This window comes from Folsomia candida, unplaced genomic scaffold, assembly GCF_002217175.1.
Source record: "Folsomia candida strain VU population unplaced genomic scaffold, ASM221717v1 Fcan01_Sc001, whole genome shotgun sequence".
Classification (NCBI taxonomy): domain Eukaryota; kingdom Metazoa; phylum Arthropoda; class Collembola; order Entomobryomorpha; family Isotomidae; genus Folsomia; species Folsomia candida.
The window spans coordinates 20448423-20466505 of NW_019091193.1; the positions used below are offsets into that span (position 1 = coordinate 20448423).

Here is an 18083-nt window from a genome sequence, read left to right on the forward strand (position 1 = left end):
TAAAACAGCGGTAAAAATATTTTAATAAATGCATGACATGTAAATATGTATTAGCGTTATGTAGTTTCCTATAATTAGAGCTATTCGTCACGCCTGCAGATTTTCTGTCTTTGTGTGCACAGAAAACAAACTTGTCTTCCTGTGTGTCATAAAATATTTGTCCTATGAACTTATAGGTTCAATTCAAAATAAAAGCAGTAAAAATGTTGCCTTGTTTAAACAAATTTATGGATTGCATCCACTAAGATTTTACAAACGAGCCAAATAAATGCCACATAGATTCGAAATGCATATCATTTCGTGTTCGGGTGTAGCGGTCTGTTTGGCGTAATGATCTCTCATTTGTGATTTTTTGTCTCCCTTTTTTGTCCAAAAATTCGTTCTAAGCCATTTCAACGTTCGTTTGTAGTTGCTTTGTTGCTGTCGGAGCAAAACAACTAAATAAATTTAAGGTAGATTAAAGGTTAGTAATAGTATGAAACTGGGGATTACGGTACAATGTAATTAATGGCTGTAAATTAAATTACCACGGAACACCACCGGATGCTTTGCAGTAAAATAGATGAATGTGCCTTTCAGAGTTTTATTTTTTAAATATCCACTTCAGTAGTTCTTATTAATGGATACGTGTGTGCATAATAATAATTCTTTCAAGCTTTTAAATATTAAGACTGAAAATAAGTGGTCAATATGGAAGATTTATATGCTAAAAATCATGAAATAATGAAAACTCGCAGGTGCTGGAGTACGTTTTAAAATGGTTAAAAAATTAACGATTGAGTTGAGTTGGTTGCTCAACCGGAAGGAAGGATTTATGAGGTTGATGACTTGATTTCCTGGACCCCGTTTCTAGGCTCCAGGATTTTTTGTTTGGACAAAATGACACGACAATTTCAACCCCTGTAATAATCCCACAACACTGACCAAGCACAGTTCCATGTAGTCCTTTTGAACCACAACTCCAATTATAAAACCTTCAATCATTGACGCAATAACTGTGCATGCATGTGTCCGCTTTCTGTCGTCCTATTTGTATGTCGTAATGATTCATCTATCCAAGTATTATGCTAGATGAGGAACGGAATGTAAAATGCAATAGTTTCCGGCATTTATACTTCAGGAAATTTGTATCCAAAATCTAATCAAGCTGATTGATTTCGTATTAAACCAACTGCACAATTGTGTTATGTTATTGAAATTTTAATTAATATTCGTTTGTGTGTCTGCAGGGAAAGTGCGAAAGGACGACCATGGAGAATCTGACAGTCCTCCCCCACTCCCACCGAAAAGTCCACGCACAAGCTCCAAGCCTAGCAGACCTTCTGACTTTCCACAACGTCTCAACCAAATTTTACCTCCCCCGGTCGCAGTCCTCGAACAAATCACCAACCATATTATCCTGCCCCCACCACCCCCACGCAAAAATCGGCACAAGAGTGGAGAAAACACGGGAACGGTCATCCGACGAAGTCAAGCTCGCAACTCCTCCTCTTCCACCACGGATGCCACAGTTCAACCAATGACGCTTCCATCACCAATTTTGCCCCCAACCCCACCAGACGTGGTCATGGAGTCTCCGATGTCCGATTCTGGGCCCATCATTTCTCCACCACCCGCATTTTCCACACCAGTCACACCCATGTTGGACAGACAAGGCTCATGTGTAAGCGACCGCTCGGTGAAAACCTTTGGGGCTTCTACTACCACACCTCCAATCTCGGCCCAACTAGCAAAGGTCCCTCTTTCCGCTGCGGTATCCATGTCTGGAGTATCCTCCATCTCAAGCAGGTCTCAAAGTCATGGCGATGATGTGTCCATGAACAACAGTCCGTTGGATCGGTCCCGTTCTCGGTTGTCGTCGTCTAGTCCCATGTCACACCAGGACATGGAAAACAATTCAGCTTCGCATCCCGTCAGTGTGAGTCGTCGACCTTCTGAGAGTGCGTCCAACTCTGTTTTCAACAGCAATGTGAGTATAGCGCAAAACACTTCGAGGTCAAACTCCAACACGGCATCTCCCTCAGAGGAGGAGAACAACGGGGATGAGTCCGAGGAGGGTGGAATTTCTGGGGACGATGTGGACGGGGATGATGACGACTCTTCCAGAGCAGCAGATGACAATGTGCAGCATTATTTATCAGTTTCTTCAAATACTAAGCAGCTGAGTCGAAACAATAGTCGCAAGTCTGCCACGTCTGCGGATGGCGTCACCTCAACGACATCTCCATACACCTCGCTGGGAGTAAGAGAAAAGTCTCCGAGTCGGGGCCAAAGCAAAATATCTTCCACTTTGTCTTCTGGAGAAATGGGCAAGAAAAGTGGGGATCGTATGAGCAGTATCTCCTTCAGCAAGGGTGCTGGAGAAAGCAGTAAGAGTGGGAAGTTGTCCAAATCCATTACTTCTCTGTGCCGTGCTACCACCTCGCAACAGTCGGAGTTGCAAAATCCGGAAGGAAATCATTACATGGAAGTTGGCCAAAGTCTGTCCATGTCACATGCGTCTAAACCTGCTCGAAATGGTGAGTTAGCCATCATGCAGTCTCCGTATATCTATGTAATGTAATCATTCTGCACGGATTTACTTTCTCCTGCTACATACATACCGCTGCTAGCAACTAGTAGTGCGAATGATTATGAGAAGATTGAATGAGTCAAGCGCATATCATGGCGAACAAATTAAATTCTTTTATAACTCGGCTCAATATTTTTACGTAATCTAATCTTATTTCTCGAATGAGACGGGTGAGGAGGCATGTGCGTCAGAGCAGAGCTTTCAAAGTCATTAAACCACCTCGATCGTTATGATTAATCCTGTTCTAATTTTCTCCAATCCCACCTTAATTTCGCCAGCTCGTTTAAAAGCAAATCCAATTTTCTATACATTTCAGCTTCTCCTCCAGTACGACGCCCCAGCCTCTCGCGCTCAAAGTCGGACATCGGCCGGTATATGAAAGCGAGTCGGAGTGCGACGCTGACTCCGGGCTTTACTCTGGTCCATGTGGACTTGGGACCCCCTCCTCCAGTCCCTCTGCACTCCTCAGTCTCCACTTCCGACTTCCCATCAGCCACAACTGCCCATGCCTCACTCGGTAGGAACCAAAATACATGAATGCAGGAAATACATGGACATGACACCCATAATAAGCTCTTCCCTATATAAATAGCGTACTTCCTTATGTAAAACTGAATTTGTATGTTTTTACCTTCCAGGAAAAAGTTCTCTGTATCATCAAGCACCGCAACCAAAGCATCAACACCACCACAGCCACCAGCACCACCAAAGTCATTACCAACAACTATCCCATCCGACTTACGCCCACGCTTACCACACGCTTCAACCCTCCTCCCACTACAGTCAAGGGCACAACATCTCTCACCACCATAATTCTCTCCTCTCCACCTACCAACAACCTCACATTTATGCTCGACCTTCATCCTCAACCTATGAAAATCTGGTCCTTCAAGGAGGGAAAGCCGAGCTAGATCGATTTTTTGACCAACTTGGACTAGACAACAAAATTGATTCGCTTTCTCCCTTTTCGCCCCAACTTCACACACATCACGCCAAAGGGAAGGAAGGCGACGCGACTAAAGGGGATGATGACGAGTCTCCTGTTTTCTTCTCCAGCGTATCCAGTGTGGACTCTTGTGCTCGGAGGAGTGGGAGTGGTGACTCTGAGGATTCTCCAGTTCAACCTGGTGGCAAACCTTGCCAAAACTCAAAAACCGTCAGCGGTGCTCCACCCAACAACAACCAAGCTTATGGAAACAATAATCATAACGCCACCACTCTTGTGGTACATCATGGGGAACCTTCAATTGTCGAGCGAAATGCGCGGGTTATCAAGTGGCTTTATAGCATACGGCATAAGACCAATTGACTGTAAGATGTTCTCCTGCGGTTCTAATTCCAACCTCATCAAGCCCTGAACATCAAATTGTCATAAAATCCATGTCACAGAGAAGCCTAGCCCAAAAGATTTGCGTCATTGTTCGACTAAAAAGTCCAGCCACAAAATAATTCCGGGTTCAAACAATTTTCCTATTGATGCAAATTTATATATGTATTCAAGTTTGGCCGAAAACAGTTGTGACGTGTTCGTACTTGCATATAGATAATTTGAGACATCTGCTACGTATGGATCATTGCTAAACTCATAATGTTGACTTGAATTCTGGATGAATAGGGAAAAATGAATTGAATGAGATTGAAAAAATGGAAAAAGGGAGAAGGCTGCCCGGTGAAATTTTATTGTATACTGGTTCTATAACTCTTAGAATTTTGACTGATTTAAATTGTAATGGCAACTTTCTAGATCCATTTTCCAAAACGCAGCGGTTTTGAAAACCTTTAAGACATATTGCACCATCACTAATGACGCATATATACATCTTGTATAGTATGCTAGTACTGTTGCTATTTGGTTAATAAGCAATGCATAATTGTGACCTACTCCTCCAGACTCGATGCCAAACGAAAGATAGGCGTGATAGGCCAGTTGTGGCATATCTCCACATTTCCATGAAGTTACAAGTTCGTAAAAGGTCAGATATTTATTACTTAAGCAGGGCACCAAACAATTTATAGTGATGACAATAAAAGGTCGGTCGAGGTTTATATAGCAAATTTCCTTCACTCTTTGTTAGTCATACGTTCCTCCTCCTTCTTCTCTTGTTAAAATCTACTGATTATAATAAAGTGTACACAATATACATAAGTACTTGATTATAAAGATAATAGATTTTAGAGAGTGTTATCGACGCTATTGGTGCGATATGCAAATTGTACATATGAATAGCCAGCAACTAAACTCTCCTACTAAACTAATTTGATTGTGATTACAGGCAAGTCATTTATGATATTATTATTTAAGTTTCAACCAACATGATTATTCTTGCAAGTTAAAACTTTGTATTATATTATTGCATACTGCTACATATGATTGCACTCTTGAAATAATTTCGCTGTTGATTATATTTATACATAAATAGTTGCCGTACTTATTTGCGTGGCCTGCTGCTTGATTTTGTGAATGAAATGATAGTCTGAAAACCGTAGGATTTATGGGTGCAAAAGGCTTGTCTAGTCAGGTTGCATAAAATTAAGTGTTATGTAATTACTCGTAATTAGTTAGTTATTATACAATACAGCTCCGATTGAATTCCACTTAAAGTTAACCATACACAAGTCTAACAATTAAATAGATATGTGCTAAACCTGAATCAGTGAGACTATCCCTACGTAAGTACTTGATCGTCATCGTTAAGGAAATCAAGAGTTTAAGAAAATCTACAATACTTCAAATACCCTACTTCTACTTTACTTTTGAAAATATGACCTTACAGTTCCCAAAGTTGTTGAGAGATTTAAAAAAAATTCCGAAATCTGCAGGTTCGATTTTACCAGTAACTACATAAATATATTTATGTAGAGCCCGGGTACTGCGACGTTTAATTGAATGAATTCGTGGATAAAAGTTTATAATAATGTTACGAACATGTTAGCAAAAGTAAAAGATAAATTCGCACAATGCAAAAGTTTAACATATTCCGACAATGTAAACTCGACATTTAAGTATGAATGGAGGTGTTGTGCAATACGCTCCGAATTGTTACTTACGTATAATATTTATAACGAGTACGTAAACCAATTACTTGAGATTTTTTGACTCCGACTTGTTATTGCTTTGTGTTATACTATTCTATCAAACCGTATTATGCATCTCAAACACGATAATTGTCTAGTGAATTACTTAATGTTGACCATCTCCCACTGTACTATTTTTATTGCAATCTTTGTCACATTTATTTTAGCAGTATGATAAGTCATTACCTATGTATATGCAGAAAAATTAAGCTTGTACTGTATCCAATACATGAAAGTTGTTGTTACAAAGCTTTTGTAAGTTCCGTTTGATCTTTTTGGGTCAAACATTACAATATAGGCATGTGTTTTTATAGCTCTGTGATATCTTTACCACTTCGAATAAGTAAAACAAAATAAAAACTTAAGTGTTTTTTATAACAAAACTAATACCTTGAATCAGAATAATTTATTTGCACTATGACCTATTTAAGTTCTTGATGCAGACGAATCTTTCAAAATGCATAAGTTCACTAAATTCAATCTGTTTTACATGCGTCATTTTCAATTTTTAACAGCATTTTTGCAATAATGACCAGATTTGTTACATGATTATTATAAAGCACTGTGTGTGATTAAAATAGGTGTGAAGAAAGAGGGTATTATTTAGAAAGGTGGGGATTTTTAGTTTGTTCGATTTCCAGAAAATAACGTGGAGCAGCCCCGAATTGAGAGGGGTGAAAGCAACCCTTTCTGCTCCGGATGGATGGGAAAATTACCCATGGATACCACACCATCGTGGCGTGGTAACAACACAAGTTTTTTTGAAGTTTTATCAAAACAAATCGATAAAAGTTTCCATACCGGAATTTCAATAGACAGCAGAAGGCAATGTAACCAGCAAACTATTTAAACAACACGTATGATAAGCATAAAGTGCAAATGTCCAACTACTCTGAACCAACGTAGATTTTTGTGTATCTCTAGAAGTCGAGATTGAACAAGACGAGTAAAGACAAGGCAGCATAAGCGTCCTTTTTTCGTTTCTAGCCACCACCAGCGTAGTTGTGGCTTGTTCTCGAGAAGATAAGAAATGAAGCCTCCAAAGGACCTTCACGGTGGCCTGTCAGTGAGCTGGCCATCGTCTTCAGCAACTGCGAAGAGAGCTGTTCTTTCCACAACAAAGGAAAAACGCTCAACTCTTGCCGAACCTGAAAAGTCTGACAAAATCTCCGTCATGAACTTTGTTCCTCGTTTAGACGGAGGCGGAGATTCTATAAATTTGGGAGAATTCAGTGAGGTCAAGGTGCCTCCTCCACCCCTCGCATTTGATAAGGTAAAAATTGTCCGCTTCCACGTGTGAAAAAAATATTTATTTAAATAATTGTGCCAAATGTTACATGTGCATAATGTACAATTTATAGGCAAGAAAAACTTCGACCAGTGTTTCATATCTTGCTGAAGACTTGGCCAAAATAAAAACACGTCAACTGAACCTCAAACAGTTTGCACAAACATCATTTCCGACACAATTGTTAAAATCACCAACGTTGTTGGCAGGAGGAACTACGCAACAATACGTCCTGGACGAGAAAAAATCCACATCTGATGATAAAGTGATGGAAAAAATAGACCCAGTAGTTGATAAGTTGTACACTTTGAGTCGTCGATTGGGAAAAGGGGTAAGAAATAATTGTATTTTTTGTAATTACATAACTGATATTTTTTACAGTAAGTTTGAAAATATATCTTGGTATTTGTAGGCGTATGGCGTTGTTTGGGAGGCAATGGAGAAGCGGAGTGGACGAAAGGTTGCTCTCAAGAAGATTTTTGAAGCATTTAGAAATACAACAGATTCTCAAAGGACGTATCGAGAGGTCGTGTTTCTCAAGGCATTTGGTCACCATCCAAACATAATTAGCATAATTGGAGGTCACCCTGCTGTTAATTCTTTAGACCTGTACATCGTCTTTCCCCTAATGAGTAAGTATCACCAATTCTGTAACATGTCAGATTCATATTGTTAACAAAAATCTCCCCCTCACTCCAGACGATGAAATTTTGTATGTGTGCTTACAGAGTTTGATTTATACAAGATCATTGAGCGAAATCCAGAGCGTTTGACAGAGACCAGCACGAGACGCGTAGCATATCAACTGACTCTCGCCCTCAACTATTTACACTCTGCCCAAATAATTCACAGAGACCTTAAGGTAAGCAGCAATAAACCATTTTATTAAGTCGTGTCACTTGCGTTTTGTTCAAATCTTTTAATAATCCAATTATTTATGCAATGTTTGTAGCCGGCAAATATACTTCTGGATGAAAGGTTGAATGTAAAACTCGCTGATTTGGGCTTGGCCAGATCGCTTCCTGCAGATTTTGAACTGGATTTGACAGGTCAGACAGATGGGGATCCTCAGCTCACAGACTATGTCGCAACAAGATGGTATAGACCCCCAGAGATCATCGTTTCCAGCCGAGTGTGAGCAAGTCTAACTTTATCTGCAGATAAAATTACAATTGAAGTTGCACGTATTTATTATTAAAATGAAAATTGCTGTACAATTTTAGATACTCTAAATTCATGGACATGTGGGCGTTTGGGTGCATTCTAGGTGAATATAAACAATCCGTCTTTTAAATATGTCATTTCGGGGTAACTGACTGTCACTGTAAGATTTTACTTCATCAAAATAGGGGAAATGTTATTGAAAAGAGTGCTTTTTGCTGGAGAATCGACTAGCCACCAATTACAGCTTATAATGACAACAATCATCACTCCAGACAATAATGGTACACATATTTATTTTCTACGTGACCACGTTATTTTTATAAATACATTATTTTTGCGCATAAACTCATAAAATCTGAATTATTACATGTATGATCTTTCAGAAATTGAAGATTTGTGCAAATTTGTTGACCACCAGAATGTAGACATAATTAAGAGTTTTATCAAACAACGGGGTCCATCCATCGCAGACATTTTCCAAAACTTTGACTGTTCTACAGTGGACATAATTGAGAGACTTTTGCACTTCTCACCTGCTCATCGACTAACCGTGGAAGAGGTGCTGAATCATCCTTACATGCAAAAGTAGGTAGAAACAATTTCTATAATTTCTGCACTATATTTTATTATTTGCAACGCATTGCAGCGAAGTTATTGATTGACAAATTCTATATTTCAATTTTAAGTGTAAGAGACACCTCCAAGGAAATGCGAGCTCCAGGACCTTTTCATCCTCCACTAAATGACTGCCTGAAACTAGATATAGTTGACTATCAAAACGCATTGTACAGCATGATTGACCGAAAGGAAATGATTAGTGACCTTAATCCATTTGGTGTTGGTCTCAATAATTTCTCATCGTCCTACGCGTCGTTATCCCATTTGAAATCAAAATACTATCCACATCAAGCTGATGACGATGAGTTTGTAGATTCTACCACAGACACTGACGGGGAGGAGGATTTACTCAAAACCATTCGTTCAGAAAATGAAGGTCACCCAACTGAGGAACCCTTTGCAAACTTTGACAATGACACCGACACCGTGGATGGTTATACAAATTTTAGGACGGAACCAGCCGATAACAACTTGTTGGACTCTAGCCACGGACACGGGGTCTATCATCTTGACTTGGAACTTCAAAATCAGTATGAAAACTTGGACGTGTCTTCTATTCCTGTTCCAAGCTCATTTCGTCAAGCCCCCAACGTTTCACCACGCACAAGCAGCAGTAGTAGCAGCGCTGGTGAGCAGTTCTCAACATGGACGACCCCATCAATTCCAGCAACCAAGTCCGTCTCTGACTCAACAACGTTGTTAACAAATACTAGTCCGTCTGAAGCAAAAAGATACGGAGGTTCCAAAAATATTTCAATTCTGACAATGCCATCAGGCAAACGAGAAGATGGTGGTGACGATGATGAGAAACCAGAAGCGTTCAAAAAGTTTGAGCTTCTTTGTCAAAAACATGACGTGAGTGTTGAGGAATATGGCGATCTTTGCTGGAAAACGGATAATGTCAAGACCCCGTTAAAGGTTGACATGAGGAATACCGTCAAGAAATTTGAACAATCTCGTGAAGTATCAATAAGTGGAGAAAGCCAGTACGACTACTTGCCTCAGTCTATGTTTCAAAAAGCAGTGACGAGCAACCCAATGACGTCTTTGCCGAATCGGAAAGGCAATGTGAACCCACCACCATCGCGATCTGGATTTGAAGGTAAAAATGAGTAAAAATAGTAGCTGCCTCCTTGCCACATTATAATTCGCTATGCTATTCGCATTGATTTCTTGATATTCGTGAATTCTTTCACTCTTTTCAACTGTGTTCACGTTTCACACGGTGTAGGTCAGGGCCAGGGTGACACGTTTGGAGATAATTTTGATACTTGCGACTATACAGAAGACTTTACCCGAATTAAAAACACAATGGCAAGAAAAACGGGTGCCGGTGAAGCAACCGATGCGTTTGTAAATCCCTACAAACCTAAAGGACTCAAGACGTTTGCAGCCTCTTCCACGTATGACAATGACAATGCTGGTGTGGAAGACGACGACTGGGAAACTTCACAGGCAGATGACTTTTTCCAACAGTGGGGTCCAAAGACAGATCTGAGGTACAGCAAGTCCCTACCTCAAGTTAACAACAATCGGAATGCGAATACCAGACAGACGAAAGTACTGGACAAGTTACCGGGCATCGGAGAATTCAGGCCCAACAGTAACTCCCTAACTAGTTTTACAAATAAGGAAAAGCTTGCGACCAGAAAGACTTCTAATCTTCTTGCGTTAAAAGGATCAACAACATTTACCAATGAATCGGTTGGAGGGAGCAATAGATTAACTGGATTTGAGAGTAAGGGCACTCGGGTCACCCTATCACAGTCGCAAGATTCCATTTATAAGAGTAATGTGGTCAACAATAATAAAACCAATAAGACTCTCAACGGTCACTCAACCGAAGAGATAGTTCTCACCAACGGGAGAAAGAAGGTTCGAAACCCAGAAGGTACAATTACAATAGGACCTTATTGCATGTATATGTCATAAATACTTTACCTGATAAACTTGTTTGGTTTAATTTTGCTTGAGAAAAATGACATGGCGTATTCTATATTAAAGTAGGTATCAAAGACACTGCAAAAGTCAAGTTTGCCTTCAACCCTTACGCCCGTGTTGAGGAAGGGCCAGTTGAACCTCAGCCACGACGACCCTTCGGAGGCCGATCTTACAACAAAGGTTTTCAGGGTCCCTCATTCAAGAAAAATGCAGATCAGCGACAACCTCATTCTTTTTCGGACACGGAGGTTGCAGTGGCCAACTCGTCACACGTCGGATACAACGCGTATGCCAGGCTGCCCAGTCAAGGGGGTCATCGTTCTCATGGACGAAGCTCATCAGCTTACTTTCCAGGCATCCCTTCCCAACGACCAGTCCTTAAAGGACCATACCAGAACACAACTACACCTTCCATTAATAAGAATGGGTTCGAATCAGTTCAAATGGCTTCGGCATCCAACTTTGGCAATCATCAACAGCGTTTCTCTCGTCCTCGTCATATCCTCAATAAAACTGGAACTCACTATGGTGGACATTCTTCATTGAAGAATCCTACTTCCACAATTGGAGATTTTGACAAACCTGACTCGTCCACTATCAGAGCATCGGAATTATTTAAGCTGAGAAACAGTTTGCCTTTGGGACCGAAGGGATCTGGAACCGGCAGAAAGTATTTGTAAACAAAATGTGAACAATGAATTATTAATATTACGCTTGATACAATATGAACAGTTATGCATCCATAAATTAGTGTAAAACTATAATAAAAGTACTGACGAGTTGTAAAATAATGAACAATTGGAGTAGTTTTTGTGACTATTTTTATTAAAAATGATAAAAATTCTGATTCGTAAATTTTCAAAAGCCGCAATAAATTATATATTTCAGTAAATATAATAATAACAACTTATGGTTTAGAATTTTTTGTTTTTCTCTTTTTCTTTGGAGGCTCGGCAATTGGTTTTGACTGTTGTTTTACGTCTACCGTTTTAGTTTCCTTCCCACCTAACAATTTCTTGTTAGAGTTGGGAACCATGCTTTCAGACGGATTAACTTTACGTTTTTTGCCCTGCTCCTTCAACGTTCGTACGTTCTTCTTTGACTTTTTGTCGAGTTTCCCAAGTTTAGTTTTATTCACTTTTGAGGTCCTAAGTTTGGATAATTCTTCATCATCATCCTCGTCATTGACTTTCTCATCATCATCAGAGATTTCATCATTTTTGTTAGTTTTTGCAGTCTTATCTATGGATTCCACTTCAGGAGTGGCAATATCTGATTGGCTTTTAGCAATACTTTTACTCCAAACTGTAAGACATGTGATTCTACAGGTTGTATCCAACTCGGTCACTAAGGTAGGTGAGGTAGAGCAAGACTCCTGCAAATTTCAAATCACAAAATAAATATCATACTCACTCATTCCTACACATGCAATGATAATCGTCAAATAGATAGTTACTGTTATTACGTCTTTGAATCTCCATAGTTTAATGTATTGATCACAATTGGAACCAGTGACGAGTAAATTATGCTCCACAATGAATCTCATGTCTTTCACTCGAACTTTATGAGCCTTGAATTCTGACAACTTTTTGGACTTTGTAATGTTGTGAACTTCTACGGTATCTTTATCGCCAGCCATGATCACGACATCGTCCTACAATGTATACAAGAAATGTATAAGAAATCTATCAAATAATTATAAACTCATTCATTAATATACTTTTTAAAAGTTTTAAAATAATTGTAATCTATTTATGGGTGAGTTGACTGACGCAGAGCGTTATGAAGAAAAACTCTGCGCTAATTAACTACCAGTTATTATTGCACATTGTAATGCCAAAGACAACATTTAAATATAGTCGCCACTGAGGTAAGTATGTGCTTAAGTTTGTCAAACGTTCATAAAATACGTGGCACAATAATTTCAAATCAATCACAAGATTAAAAACATACATTTGGAAAGCACAGCGATGAAACTCTCTTTCCAAAAGGCACAGAATATACTACTTTGGCAGTCTCCACATTGTATACATCAAGTCGATTGGAAATCCCAACAGCATAGTAAGTTCCTTCAGGTGACCATCTCACTACATCGCCAACACCATGTAGATTTGTAACAAATCCGGTTCGTCCTTTAATCAAATTCCATGTTTTCAGAGTTTTATCCATTCCAACTTAAAGAAAAACAATAAAATTAATTAGTTGGTAATCAAATCAATCACACTGTACAACAAAAGTAAGTTGTTTTTATAATGTAGTCCATCTAACCTGATAGGGCCAATTTCCCACTGGGATGGATGCTGACGTCCAAAACACCTCCGACATGAGCGTGCAAAGTCTTTTCACATATCCAACTTCCACACTTCCAAATGCATATTGTTCCATCAGTGCTGCCACTGAAGAGGTATTTCGACCCAAAATTAGTGATGCAGGTGATTGTACCTTTAGAATAGAAATTGTTCAAGTTGATATGTTCCATTTTTCCCTATTATTAGCTATACAATATAACTTATTGTAAATAATTTGTATAGTGGTAGACTGGACTCTTGTAGGTCGAGTTATCTGACGCAGCTAAACATAATCGCTTATCCACGCAAATGAACCCCCTTTTGCTTTCGCACACTTCACTAACAAGGCTACCATATACGGAGATAACCTTGTGGTAAGCATGTGCCAATGTGCAACAAAGCAAAAAGTCTCTACAAGAGTCACATTACCTTATGAAATTTCTTTAATTTGTCTCAAGTAGAACTATAATGATCTACGGCATTAAAAAGAGCTAATCTATCTGAGAAATGAAGTACGTGCAGAACTAGACTAAAATAGTTTTAGGAGGAGCTCCTCTCCTCTCTCACCATCGTGTACAAAAATGAGGGATCTGTTAATGAACCCGGGTAGTACGTCCCGAACGAAAGGCTGCTTATATGTTATACGTAAAACGTACGACAGCAAACAATACAACTACCTAACTGAATCAAACTCATGTTCGGATATAATATTGCAAATTAACCAAAAGTCGCATACCTGATTGTTGCTGCATATACCCATGTTCAACTCTCAATCCCATGTTAATAAGTCGAATAGCTTCATCTGCACTACCAGAAGCCAGATATTTTCCAGCGACGGAAACAGATCGTATGCTTCCACTGTGGGAATGGTTTGTAAAACTCTGCGTCAACTTGAGCTTCTGTAATCAAGCACAACAAATAATTTATTAATCTACGCATTGATAATCTGTGAAAACATGTTCAAAAATTCTGAAATACTTACATGTCGACCCTCACCTTCACTCTCGTCACCTGATAATTTGTAACCTAGTACGAATTCTTCATAAGTACCCACAATAATTTCAACCCCTTCCGATTCCAGATCTTGACACTCCATCATAACATGTGAAGTGATAAATGAGCTTTCAACTAGATTCTGAAATTAAATTTTTAGATTTTAGAATTTGCAAATTAATATAAGATGGGTAGAATTATTTAATTATAATTATACAGAATTTGTCGACAAAAGCTAAAACTATTCCGGTAATTTTTCTACCTTACCTTTTCAATTGCATTCAAATTAAACAGATTCAATAAATGACGTCAAGAAGAAGACGGTCCGATTTTTAGGAAATATTGCGAGTTTGCTGGAGTAGTGAGCACGTGGAGAGCATGCAGCAAAATGGTCAGTCTTGCTGCAGGCTCTCAAGTTGAGACTGTGCTGAGGCGGGTGAGGAAAGAAATAGGTTGACAAATAAATATTTATTCAATCGCATGATCGCTCTTCGTGTTATTTTTATTCTTCTCACTTTTGACTTTATAGTTCTCACTTGGTTATTATTCAGTGCATTATTTGTGGAAGGAGTTGCTGGTCGTATTTTGTCCTGCTGCCAATTTTGGATTTGTTGAAAATGTGTGAAATTTCCTGAATATTTGACATTGAAAATATATCTACCGCAAGCAACCCGTTTGAGGTTTCTCTGCAAATTGCAGATTGCAATTGTGCAATCCATTTAGCTGGAGAATTTGTAGAATAGAGAACTTTAGGTGTCACTAGAAATTCGTCCAAAGTCCAGAAAAACAGAATAAGAGTAAACAAAGATAAGAGACCAACCTGACATGATTCCATGATGGAAAACTCTGCTGAAGAATTGGCTTTTGCTGAGGAAAATCTGTATCTCAACCTCTGCTCTGACCCCATTCGTTTTGAACCTGGGTCCAAAGTAACCATTATATTTTATGATGATGCCAATCAACAGGTACTTTGCGTTAATTTTTACTAACGACAATTTTATTTTAGCAGGAAAAATAATCTCAAGTTTTGATATGCTTTGACAGGTATTTGCGGTGCGTTCAGGGGGTGCGACAGGTGTTGTGGTGAAAGGACACAAGGACAATTTAAAGTGCTCCTTCCGTATGGAGGACAAAGGTCCAGTTTTATCCATCAAATTTTCACCAGACTTGAAAATTCTTAGCGTTCAACGATCAGCTCATTCCGTGGTGAGTGAGTACTTAAAAGAAACGTTTGGTTTGTATAAAGAGAGATTTTTTAACATTAAACGGCACATTTGTTTTTCAGGAATTTATGAACTTTGTTTATAGCTCGGAAAATCTCCCAGAATATTCTCAATCTTGTAAAAACAAAAATGCTACGATTTTGGGATTTATTTGGATTGCATTCAACGAAATATTGTTCATAACAAAATTGGGACTGGAATTATTTCAAGTATGACCTTATTTTAAATCAAATTAATTACAATGTGAGATGAAAAGTATTCGAGAACTTTGTAATATGCCATTTAATTTTACTTTGGACAGGTGTATCCGGAAAAACGAATGCTAAAATTCTTGAAAAATGTTTCCATTAATGTGGATTGGTTTCTTCATTCACCAGAAAGCAATATTTTGGTAATTTCATCTACAGGGGGATTGATTCAACCGTTTCAGCTCAAACCTGGAAATATCTACAAGTTCCCAAAGTTGGACGGTAAGACACTATGAGAATGAGATTGGTCTCTTTTATGTATTCATTAATTGAATAAATTTTCGAGCAGCATTAGTTAACCAAGTATTAACAAATAGTTGACCAGGCTACTAGCTCCCAAGCGACTCCTGAGCGAGCCAGCGAGCGAGATGTATCAATTGCATCTTTGTATAATCAAACGGCCGTTTTGATCCTGAGACACAAGCCCAAAAGCTCGACGTGCAGTGGTGCTGAAATTGATGTCTATGTACTAAATAGGTATTAATATAATGCATATGTGTATATCATTATTTATTGCATTTCATGTAATATGTAATGCACGCATTTTGAACTAGGATACATTTAAAAAATTACATAATATTCATATATAGCATGTTAATTCTTTTGTCTGACACGTAGGGAGAAAACTACTCCTAAATCACACGTCTTAAAGTTGGATACCAGTGGTCGATTCGCTATAAATGTGATTGACAATTTAATTATAGTCCATCATCAAGCTTCAAGGGTAAGTTTTGTTTGTTTTAAGATATATTTTTAGGATTTGCCTTATTTTATCAGGTTATTTCAATTGGTTTAACTTTCGTTTTTTAGAGCTCAATGATTTTCGACGTACGTCTAAGTGGTGGGTTTGATGGGTACGCTACGTACCACCAAACTTTGGTTGTTCCAATGCCGATAAAACCATTCCAGCTGAAACTACCTATGAGCACAACAACTCCACTGGGAGAAAAATCGGAAATTGATTGTGAACTTTATTCCGTTAATTGGGTCGTCTTTCAACCAAATGTGATTATCGACGCCAAACTCGGATGTCTGTGGTACTTACAACTGAAGTTGGACTCGATCAAAAACCTTATGCACGACAAAATTCGACTCGTTGAGTTTTTTCTCCAGCGATCAAATGGGAAAAAATATATTTTAAAGCTATTACAATCCACTATCATGGCCGAGGAATGTGTTCCAGATTTAACCCTGATTTCAGGAATGTTTGACAAATTAAATGAAAATTATAAGAGTTTTCTGGACGTGGAAATGCAAAACCAGGTTAACAGCGCCATATATATTGTCATAATTGTTGTGAAAATATTTTTACGATCTCTAAATGTTTTATTGAAGATGTCGTTGCCTGTCCACGGGAAGTCGGAGAGATTGGCTTCCAAAGGAATTGTCCTCGTGGACCAACAGGACCTATACACCCACATTTTCTCCAACTTTGCCAACTGCAGCAATGTCACTGATCAATTTGTTGTCATAATCTTGACTGAATATATCCGTTCACTGTCCCAATTCCAAATCCCGGTGCAACACTATATCTACGAGTTGATTCTCCATGCAATGGTCAGACAGAAGGCTTTTTATCAACTTCACCAATTCCTACAATATCATGTAGTCAGCGACTCGAAACCCTTGGTAAGGTTTATGATTTTTAAAAAAGTATTACCTATGTACTAAGTACATGTACCTAAATGTACAATGACTGATATAAGTGGGCACACATACGTAACTATAAATATAATTTTATTAAAGGCATGTTTACTATTGTCACTGGAAGGGGTTTATCCAGCTGCGTATCAACTTGCCTTGGATATGCTCAGGCGTTTATCGACTGCAAATGATTTGATTGTCGAAATTTTGATTAATAAGCAGAAAATTATTCCTGCAATGAGGTAAGAGGCAATGCAATAAAGTATGATATAGCATCCCCACCATCTTATCTGTTTATAATCAAAGTCCGTTTTTTAAAATGTTAGGTTTGTCCAAAGCTGTGAGAGAACTGATCACATTTCAGCACGTAAATTTTTGGACGCTGCAATGAAAACCAAGGACAAGTCAGTTTTCTACGCAGTTTTTAAATTTTTTGAAGAGAGAAATATTAGAGTTCGAGGAACGCCGGTGTTTGAGGCTAATGAAATGTGTGATCTTTATGTGCAACATTTCCAATCTGTTTTTGGGAAAAGCTCTGCATGTTCCAATTTTTTTGCGGATGGTGCCCCACAATGATTTATAAAATACATGCGTTTTACATAGTTATTTCTTTATTTAATAAACGCTCGTTAATCGTACAAATACTGCAACTTAATAATTGATACAATCGTTTTTAAATACCATATTTCAAAATGAAATACATTACTCAGAGATAACACCATTTTTAGTATATGCATGCACCTTGCAGCTGTATTCACATAGGAAAATTAAAAATAATATATTTCATCAAGTTCCTTCGCCAGATGGAATTTATTAATACCTATCTACTTAAATAACAAGTCACTCATTCATACGAATAAAAATACTTTTTATTTCCCAGAACTTGGATTTTGTTTTCTAATGGTCATCTCATTACATCGAAGGACGATTTCCATTTAACAATTCATTGATACATTTGTTACATTTCCTTTTCTTTGACTCATACATATGTATGAGGATGTATTTACATATCTACAACTGAAAATTTTA

The 18083-nt window shown here is 38.4% G+C and overlaps 4 protein-coding genes across 6 annotated transcripts in view; 3 read left to right on the plus strand and 1 right to left on the minus strand.

The window, feature by feature from the left end:
* Positions 1–6034, plus strand: part of LOC110843925 (putative GPI-anchored protein pfl2) — a 46100-nt gene extending 40066 nt beyond the window's left edge. For both annotated transcript variants that reach the window (XM_022089987.2, XM_035860442.1), the window contains exons 4-6: positions 1230–2519; positions 2889–3089; positions 3211–6034. In XM_022089987.2, the coding sequence (XP_021945679.1) occupies positions 1230–2519; positions 2889–3089; positions 3211–3881 (2162 nt within the window). In that variant the 3' untranslated portion in view covers positions 3882–6034. The remainder of the gene's footprint in view (positions 1–1229; positions 2520–2888; positions 3090–3210) is intronic.
* Positions 6035–6605: 571 nt separating this feature from the next.
* Positions 6606–11456, plus strand: LOC118439269. Its single transcript, XM_035860431.1, has 11 exons — positions 6606–6920; positions 7009–7266; positions 7348–7567; positions 7664–7797; positions 7888–8069; positions 8159–8202; positions 8285–8380; positions 8483–8684; positions 8786–9819; positions 9949–10608; positions 10725–11456. Exons 1-11 carry the CDS (start codon positions 6678–6680, stop codon positions 11336–11338), a joined length of 3687 nt encoding a protein of 1228 aa, XP_035716324.1. The 5' UTR covers positions 6606–6677; the 3' UTR covers positions 11339–11456.
* Positions 11457–11509: 53 nt separating this feature from the next.
* On the minus strand, positions 11510–14365 carry LOC110858147 (p21-activated protein kinase-interacting protein 1-like). Of its 2 annotated transcripts, XM_022106825.2 has the most exons (7): positions 14207–14365; positions 13929–14081; positions 13683–13845; positions 12927–13100; positions 12612–12832; positions 12124–12312; positions 11510–12033 (listed from the first exon to the last, which is right to left on the minus strand). In XM_022106825.2, the coding sequence occupies exons 2-7, from the start codon at positions 14043–14045 to the stop codon at positions 11566–11568; spliced, it is 1332 nt and encodes a 443-aa protein (XP_021962517.1). In that variant the 5' UTR covers positions 14046–14081; positions 14207–14365; the 3' UTR covers positions 11510–11565. The 2 variants fall into 2 exon arrangements, with proteins under 2 accessions (XP_021962517.1, XP_035716341.1); XM_035860448.1 differs by lacking the exon at positions 14207–14365 and having other exon boundaries at positions 13943–14078.
* A 73-nt stretch (positions 14366–14438) lies between these two features.
* Positions 14439–17936, plus strand: LOC110841603 (regulator of MON1-CCZ1 complex). The gene is made up of 10 exons (XM_022087288.2): positions 14439–14904; positions 14984–15145; positions 15225–15371; positions 15464–15632; positions 15728–15887; positions 16029–16134; positions 16221–16673; positions 16746–17039; positions 17157–17296; positions 17381–17936. The coding sequence occupies exons 1-10, from the start codon at positions 14773–14775 to the stop codon at positions 17628–17630; spliced, it is 2013 nt and encodes a 670-aa protein (XP_021942980.1). The 5' UTR covers positions 14439–14772; the 3' UTR covers positions 17631–17936.
* Positions 17937–18083: the final 147 nt, after the last annotated feature.

Bases quoted from the DNA above. Each gene is read 5' to 3' on its own strand.
- LOC118439269 (XM_035860431.1), top strand. From the start codon at position 6,678: ATGAAGCCTCCAAAGGACCTTCACGGTGGCCTGTCAGTGAGCTGGCCA. The intron at 8,203-8,284 runs GTGAATATAAAC...TCATCAAAATAG, and splicing joins GGCGTTTGGGTGCATTCTAG to GGGAAATGTTATTGAAAAGA. The intron at 10,609-10,724 runs GTACAATTACAA...ATATTAAAGTAG, and splicing joins GAAGGTTCGAAACCCAGAAG to GTATCAAAGACACTGCAAAA.
- LOC110858147 (XM_022106825.2), bottom strand. From the start codon at position 14,045: ATGATGGAGTGTCAAGATCTGGAATCGGAAGGGGTTGAAATTATTGTG. The intron at 13,846-13,928 runs GTAAGTATTTCA...GCTTGATTACAG, and splicing joins GTGAAGGTGAGGGTCGACAT to AAGCTCAAGTTGACGCAGAG. The intron at 12,833-12,926 runs GTTAGATGGACT...TTTTTCTTTAAG, and splicing joins TGGGAAATTGGCCCTATCAG to TTGGAATGGATAAAACTCTG.
- LOC110841603 (XM_022087288.2), top strand. From the start codon at position 14,773: ATGATGGAAAACTCTGCTGAAGAATTGGCTTTTGCTGAGGAAAATCTG. The intron at 14,905-14,983 runs GTACTTTGCGTT...ATGCTTTGACAG, and splicing joins ATGATGATGCCAATCAACAG to GTATTTGCGGTGCGTTCAGG. The intron at 15,888-16,028 runs GTATTAATATAA...TCTGACACGTAG, and splicing joins GATGTCTATGTACTAAATAG to GGAGAAAACTACTCCTAAAT.